Raw genomic sequence first — 7,810 nt, 5'->3', positions numbered from 1 at the left:
GGGTTTGGGTGAAAACTGAAAAACCAGAAGGGGAAAATGGGGGACACATGGAGCCCCTTGCGTCTGGTTAGCAGACCCAGCAGCTTCAGCCTGTTCCATAATTGACTCTAGATCAAAGAAACTATTGATGGCAGCCATTAACATCTTCCAGCATAACAATATCACCTATCTCAGCTCTGCCAATGGTCCCAATACAGTTTACATAACTTATCTCTCAGACAGAAAAAAATAAATAAGACTGAAGGGAGAAAGGTAGGTGGGATGGCACACAGGGGTGGAGAATGGAGGGAGCCTGGTATGGGGGAGAGAGGAATGGTGGGGATACACAGAGCCCTGGCATGGAGCAGAGGAAAGGAATGGGGTTTTATTGACGGAGCCTCTTGTGGGGAAAGTACAGTTCCCCACAAGGGGGACTGGGTGCATGCAGTCCCTAGCAAGGAGGGGAGAATGAGGAGGGGGGGGACCAGGCTAGGGGGGAAGTAGGGAAACAGAGTCCCTGGTATGAGCCAGAGGGAGAAATGGGACACACAGAGAGCCCTTGGCATGAGGGAGGGGGGTAAAGGAGATTGCAAGGAGTTCCTGAAATAGAGATGGATGGGAAGGTGGCCCACTCGGAGCTTTTGTGGGGTGGGAGGGGCATAGGGTGATGCAAGGAATCCCCAGTGTGTGCAATGAGCTCAGCCTACAGAATCTCTTGAATTATAAAAAGAGACCTATTATTTGTAGAGAAAAATATTGGAAAAACAAATCTCCACTATAAATTCCTATGCCTCAAATTGTTTTGTACTGTTAGAAAATAGTTTAGAACATATTTATTTTGTAGAAATGAATTTGTAACCATTTTATATTACAAAAATGTGCAATTTACTTGAATTTTAATAACAAATGACTCAAAAGCCATATCACACTAACCCTGTAAGAGGTTGCCCATTAGACACTCAGTTATTCAACTCCAGGCTTAATATTTGGATATAGTGACACCTCTAACTCCCACTCAGATACTCCCCTATGTAACTGAGAAGACACATTGAAGTCTGTTCTAGAAGTAACCATAGATAAGCTACTAAATGACAGTGACCACAATATGAGTTCCATATCCTCAAGGGATGGAATGCACCAGAAACTAGCACTTTGACACTGTACTTTTTAAAAGGGCATTTCAAAAAAATTATGAAACTATTCAAAAAGTCCCTTAAGTAAAAAATGAGGCAATTAAAATTCTTAGGCTATGTGTACACTTACAACACTACAGCAGTACCAGGGTTCTCCTGTTGCTGTAGTTATTCCATCTCCCCGAGAGGGCCTAGCTAGGTCAACAGAATTCTTCCATCAACCTAGCACTACCTAAACTGGAGGTTAGGTCAGCTTTCACACCCCCTGAGCAACACAGCTGGGTCATCTTAACTTTTTGGTGTAGTCTTGGCTATAGATTCAGCATGTAGCCCAGCTGAGTGATAGAATATAAATGTACCTCTAAACAAAAAGCAAAAAGACTAGAAAAACATTTGGTTAAATAGCCATAACTAGAGGTTAAACTAAACAGATATTCTTCAGAAAATGGAAATCCATCTTTAGTGAAGTAATAGATGGGAGCATAACCTACAGCAAATAAAATATAAAATAAAAATTAGGAATGCTATGTGGTAATTGAAGAACTTACAATCTGACAGTAAACATGAATAACAAGATTTCTTTATGTATGTCAGAATAGAAAGCCTGTGAGAAAATGGGTTGGCCTGCTGGACTATCAGAGAGTAAAGGGAGCAATTAAGGAGGATCAGGACATGGCAGAAATGCTACATGATTTATTTGTATCAGCCTACACTGCAGAGACCTATCTCAGACCAAGTCTTTTCAGTTAATAAAGTATCAGCAGAAATTGTGATATCAATAGAGAAGGTGCCAGAACAACCGATAAATTGAGAGCACAAAGTCACCAGGACTGCATGGTATTCTGACATTCTTGTCCTGATGGAATCCAGGAATAAAGGCCCAGATGATCCACAATGCTATTCATGTGCCATTCCCATTGAGTTCAATTGTAGTTAGCTGCTTAAATACCTTTGAGGACCTGGGCCTAAGTGACTGAGCTGCTAGAAGAATATGCACTCTATTAATTTAAATCATATCCTATACCAAAAGGATTGAAGGTAGTATATCTCTTTAGAAAAGAGGTTGTGGGTGGTGATCTTGGAAATTAGCAAACCTTATGTGAGGCTGATAGTGGGCACCTGAGGAAAGGTTTAGTAATCTACCACAGATATTAAGACAAATAAATTATAACAGGCAAAAAAAAAGAACTATGATTGGTGGAACAGATTGTTGGGTGGAGTCATAGTAGCCTTTAAAACTGGTTCTGCTTCACACCTTACTTAATTTGCTAAAAGAAAGTTGGGGGGGGGGAAAGAGTGTGAGGCTGTGTTACACAGAAGAAAAATGCAATTTAGTTCAGCTGAATATCAAATACAGCTCTGATTTCATCTCTAGCATTTAGAAGGTAATTCCTCTTTGCAAAGGGAGTGGAATGAGCTACAGATATGGAAACTCAGTCGTGGCCTGGCTATTTTGGGAACTATTGCAGGTTAATAAATAATTGTAAGTAAATCCAATGGGTCTTGTTATTGTATTCCAGCCTCTATTTTTCAGTGTAATACCCACTTGTATGTGGGAGGTGGGATGAGTGTAGATCAGTGTCTTACTACTAGCTGGATGTATTTCTGTAAACTGTTTGATTTCCCTGGAGTCACCCTCTAAATGTCGAAGGTGGGAAGGTTTTACCTCCCCTGACCCCGCTCGGCCACTGAAGGCGGACAGTAGGTAGTGTGCTAGTGACAGGAAGGGTCCTCGTGCCAGGACACGAGTGGGAGGCGGTTGCTGAAATATGCCCCAGCGCTAGGGCCCACTAGCTCAGCAACCGCCCTTACATGGCGGGCGGGCAGGCAGAAGCGAACCCGCTCGCAACCCAGAGACCGCGGGCCACACACTCCTGCCTAGCAGGGGCGCCACGCACCCACTCTCCCTCAGCAGGGGGCCGTGACGGCGCCGTGCGCACGCGGCCCACCAGCTCAGGCGGGCGCAGTGCATGCTAGGAGCTGTAGTCCCGGTGGGCCTACCACGCTCCTGCCGCTCCGCGTGCGTTATAGGCAGTGGTTTGCAAGCAGAAGTTGTGGGGACGAAGGCTGATGCCACTGCAGGCGAAGGGGGGGGGGGAGTGCTCTCTCCCGCTCTAGCCCCACGGAGAACGCTGCAGTTGAAGTTATGGGGTAGATGTAAACTGCCTGACACATTTTGGGGATTTCCTCTCCCCACCCCCCGACAGCGGGTACGATCCGTTGAATAGGCTTCCCTCTACAGCTGTGTAAATGGTACGGCCTGACCCCCCCGCCCCCGGCAGGCGCGGCAAGTTCCAGGATAGTCTGCTCAGCCCCATCCCCCAACTCTACGCTCCCTCCCTCTCCACTCTTAGAAGCACTGTTCCCATTGGCTGCGGCTCGGCGCTTTTGCCAATGAGGAAGCGGCTATCATGGAGGAAGGGAATAAATACAAGATGGCTGCTCCTATAAAACCAGGCGTTGGGCTTCTCCCCAGCGATGGGCGAATAGAAGCTTTAACCGGTGCTTTGAGGCCGCTCCATTGCTACCACCCGTACTGCCGCCATCCCCGGGGGCTAGTGGGACTCCGCCGGCCAACAAGGCGCTCAGCCGCTCCCTATCTTTACCCCCTGGGGCCGAGGTCGGAGTGTGGAGCCTGAGAGGCCTAGGCTAGGCCCCTACATCCTCCTTCCTGGGAGAGCAACGGCGGCCCCCACCTGCCACCCCGCTGCTCTCATCCAGCCGGGCCCAGGCTCCCTCTGGCTATGGCGGTCTCCAGGTCGGTATAAGCCCGGAGGGGGTGGGGGAAGAGGGCGGCAGCCCATGGGCCAGAGCCCCCAAGGCAGCCTCTGCTGTGTGGGGCTGAAGAGGTGACTCGCTCCCGCTTCCTAATAGCCTCATTAACCTCTTGAGGCCCCACCGGGGTATTATCCCTGCCCAGCAGCATGCGCCACTTGCGGCCTCCCGTGTGTGCTTCTGGTGCTGCTGCATGGCCCTGAGCGTGGGCTCAGTCCACTGCATGCCCATCGGCTGGGGTAACTGCAGCCCCAGGGGCAGACAGAAGCCCGTAGCTCATTAAAGAGTGTGTGAACCCCGATCTCTCCTTCCTGCGATAAGGGTTTTTTCCCCATCCAACATCTTATACACCCTGTCAAAGGATGTACAGGCCACCCTTAAATGTTCATGCCGAAGGTTGGTGGAATCCTGCCACATCAAAGTAGCCCACCAGTGTACTGGCAGCGATGATGCTGGCCTCCGGAGGTGACAGGAACTACTTTGCTTTGTCTGCCTCCTAGTATGCTAATAATAAAATCATAGACTTCAGCACAGAGAAGGATTAGGGAATCCTGGCTCTCTAGCTTCTAGGCGGTATCAATTTAAACATATGTGAATCAAGGTGTGCTAGTGTTTAAGGTTACAAATATTTTATTAAAAGTTGTATATTATAAAATTGACTATAAATCTCAATCATCCTTTGAACACAGGAAAAACTTCACAATGGGGTGCTCCCCCCTGCCCCATCTAACCATTACCTAGATGTTGTGACAGTGGTGATGAGATTTGGGGATAATCTGCATAGGTGGTACCCCTCTACATTTTAAAACTTCTGTAACAAAGGTGGATCCTAATCCAAAGATGTACATTAAGTAGGTAGCAAGGTTCATATCTTTGTCAATACATCATCTGATCTATTAGAATGTGAATTTCATTCATCACTGAAAGCTGTTGTGAAACATGAATTCAAGCCTGTAATATGGACGTGTTTTTTAAATCCCCTAACAGCAGTGAGGCCAATTGATTTGACATGAGAAGCTTTGAGGTTGACAGTGTCTCATGACAATTTTTTTGATTGTTCTCTACTGTTCCCTTCAAAACAATGGTTTTGTATTGGGATTTTGCCCTAAATTGGCCATATGAATTTAAAGCACTAGGAGATTATTTTAACAACCAACCTTTCTGCAGTTAAATTCTGCTATTAGATGCTACATGTCATTTCCAACACAGCAATGTTATAATCCCTTTATTTTTGGGGCAGTCACTGTAAATTCTTCTGTTACACAAAAATTCTCTAATTACTTTATTTGCAGTGTTGCAGATCACTGGAATATTAAGAATTAGCTGAACAGTTGATACATATTTTAAAGCCTTGTCTACAATGAGGATTTGCTTCTGTTCCAAACTTCAAATGCTTCTAGTCGAATGTGTTCCCTGTGTAGACAAGGCATATTTTGTAATTTGTGTTAATTTAGAACAGATTATATATGTATATATGTAGTTTCATTTGTGAGACACACTTGTTCCAATGGAAAGCTAGGCAGTTACACCTCTATCCCGATATAATGCTGTCCTCGGGAGCCAAAAAATCGTACTGCGTTATAGGTGAAACCGTGTTATATCGAACTTGCTTTGATCCGCCGGAGTGCGCAGCACCGCCCCCCCCCCCCCCCCCGAGCGCTGCTTTACTATGTTACATCCAAATTTGGTGTATATCGGGTCATGTTATATTGGGGTAGAGGTGTATTTCCAAAACTCTGAGACTAGTTGAACAATACCATACAAAGTTTTATCCAGTGTATGCTGTAAAAAGACATTAATTGCACAGAAATTAGTGGAATATTTGTGAGAGACAGTCCCAGGAAAGTTAGTAAGGAATCACTTCAAGAGCCAAGTAGTGTAAAAGAACTGCATATTTTGAAACACTTGTAACGGTTTGGGTGTCCCTGTTGTCTCCAATGTTTCAGTCTACATGCAAAAGTGATACTGTATAAGTTTGGCCTCAGCACATTCTTACAATAGATACAGCAGAAACATCACACAACACAGATCATATACAGTAACTCTTGTTTTGACAAGTGACCTTTCCTTGAAGTTAAATATAAGAACAGGAGCATTGTAGCAGTCTGTATTAAACCTGACAATAGAAAACCATGTTTCTAAGAGTTCTCACTTCTGAACGCAGAAGTTTCAGCATGCTTTCCTTTCAAACTTGCATGAATATATAAATCGTTGGTGTTGATTAAATTAGGTTTGGTTGCTTAGTGTTATGGTCTTTACAAGCTTCATTTATCTTGGAGATCTGAACTCTCCCTGTGGATAGTTGTGGTTAAAAGTGTGGTTTTTATATATGTATTAAAGAATCAAGATTAATGTTAAATATTAACTATAAATGGAGGGGGTGGGAGAAACAAGTCTAGCTGACTAGGATAATACATGATATTAGCCTTAGGGAAGTTTCTGGCTAACTTAGTCTGAGAACCTTATTTCACAAATGAAATCCTATTCCTGTGTTTGCAGCTGATTTTGCTTTTATATTTTCCTCAAAAACAAAAGATTGTCAAGTACCTTGCCATATATGTGAAGATTAGCTTTGAATGGTGGTTGAATGGAAAAACCTTCCTAAAATCTTGGCTTGTCAGAACTAAACTCTGGACAGATGGTGAAAATCTGAGAATCTGTAAACATTTTTTTGTCAAAACCAGAATAGGGTCTTATAATGCTGCTATAGCTAAGATGCATTTGCTTTGTTAAAAAAAATAAAAAATTAAAACATGGCTAGCACTTATGGAATAAAGGAAACGGCTTTGGGGATATTAGTCCATGCTAGTGGATGAGGGGTGGGGTGTGTCACCAGACTCTCTACTGTCTTCTAAAAATTTTGCTTGTGGCAGAATCTTATTTTTAGAGTCTGCTGGTTATTTCATTGTCTTGGTTTATTTATTTATTTAAAACAAAGTAGCAGAAGCCCCATAACAAAAGGCCTTGCTAGATAGTAAAACACAGATTGTGCCATGTCTCCTGCAGTAATACACAGACAAGTAGGGGCTACCCAATGGATGTCATCCCCAAGAATAAATACAAATGGGTGTTTAGGCAGGATAGCCTTCCTCTCAGGAGACAAACACATATTGCTACAGTGCCCCCTTCTCCAATCTCCAAGAATAAGCCTTGAACAGGGATAATTTGATGGGAATTCTCTTCTCTCCCCAACTTCTCCTTCCCTATTAGCTGTACAGGGCAATGTATCTGGGTAATAGAATTGTTTCTTGGTAGAAACAACCAGTGCAATAGCAAGAAATTTGTTCTTCCTCTTCTCTCTCATTAGGCTTGTACACAAATGTGAGCATGGTAGGAACCCCTGCTTGAGAAAGGAACTATGAACTTGTGGAATTAGGTGGCTCAAGACAGGGACTAGTAATGGGTTACAGCAAACCCTTTTACCTTAAAGTCATTTGCTCAAATCTGGCCCCGTTATAGTGACACTCATCATGACGTGATGATGGTTTTGGTGCTCTTCATGATTATAGGTTGCCTAGTGAACATTTTCACGTCACAAACCGCTATCGCTGCAAAAAGGACACTATTCAGAACTGTTGCTGGATTTCAGCAATGTCTAAAGTATGTGTTGGCATCAAGATTGAAAGGGGACACTGCCAGCTAAAAAGTTAATTAAGGTATTTAACTAAAAAGTTAATTTAAGCTATTTTTACAAAAAATCCCACAAAAGAGCCACTATAATTAAAAGAGTTTAGAGGGAACCTATTTTTCATTTTCCTTTGTATATTCAAAAACACTTTATATATCATTGTTTCTTCTGCTTAGTCAGTCAATTACCCCCCAGGATAATGGGGAAATCTGCACTACACTGGGAGGGGAGAAGACACATTTTTAAAATAGGAAAATGTGATAGTAAAATCAAAGAAAGTAGCAGAATGACTTTG

The 7,810-nt window shown here is 43.6% G+C and overlaps 1 protein-coding gene across 2 annotated transcripts in view; it reads left to right on the top strand.

The window, feature by feature from the left end:
- The first annotated feature begins 3,532 nt into the window (after positions 1-3,532).
- The window catches only part of BTAF1 (B-TFIID TATA-box binding protein associated factor 1), a 107,128-nt gene continuing 102,850 nt past the window's right edge, over positions 3,533-7,810 (top strand). For both annotated transcript variants that reach the window (XM_034775596.1, XM_034775597.1), the window contains exon 1: positions 3,533-3,870. In XM_034775596.1, the coding sequence (XP_034631487.1) occupies positions 3,857-3,870 (14 nt within the window). In that variant the 5' untranslated portion in view covers positions 3,533-3,856. The remainder of the gene's footprint in view (positions 3,871-7,810) is intronic.

This window comes from Trachemys scripta, chromosome 7 (genome assembly GCF_013100865.1).
Source record: "Trachemys scripta elegans isolate TJP31775 chromosome 7, CAS_Tse_1.0, whole genome shotgun sequence".
In the NCBI taxonomy this organism is placed as follows: Eukaryota; Metazoa; Chordata; order Testudines; family Emydidae; genus Trachemys; species Trachemys scripta.
This window is presented reverse-complemented; position numbering and strand designations above follow the sequence as displayed.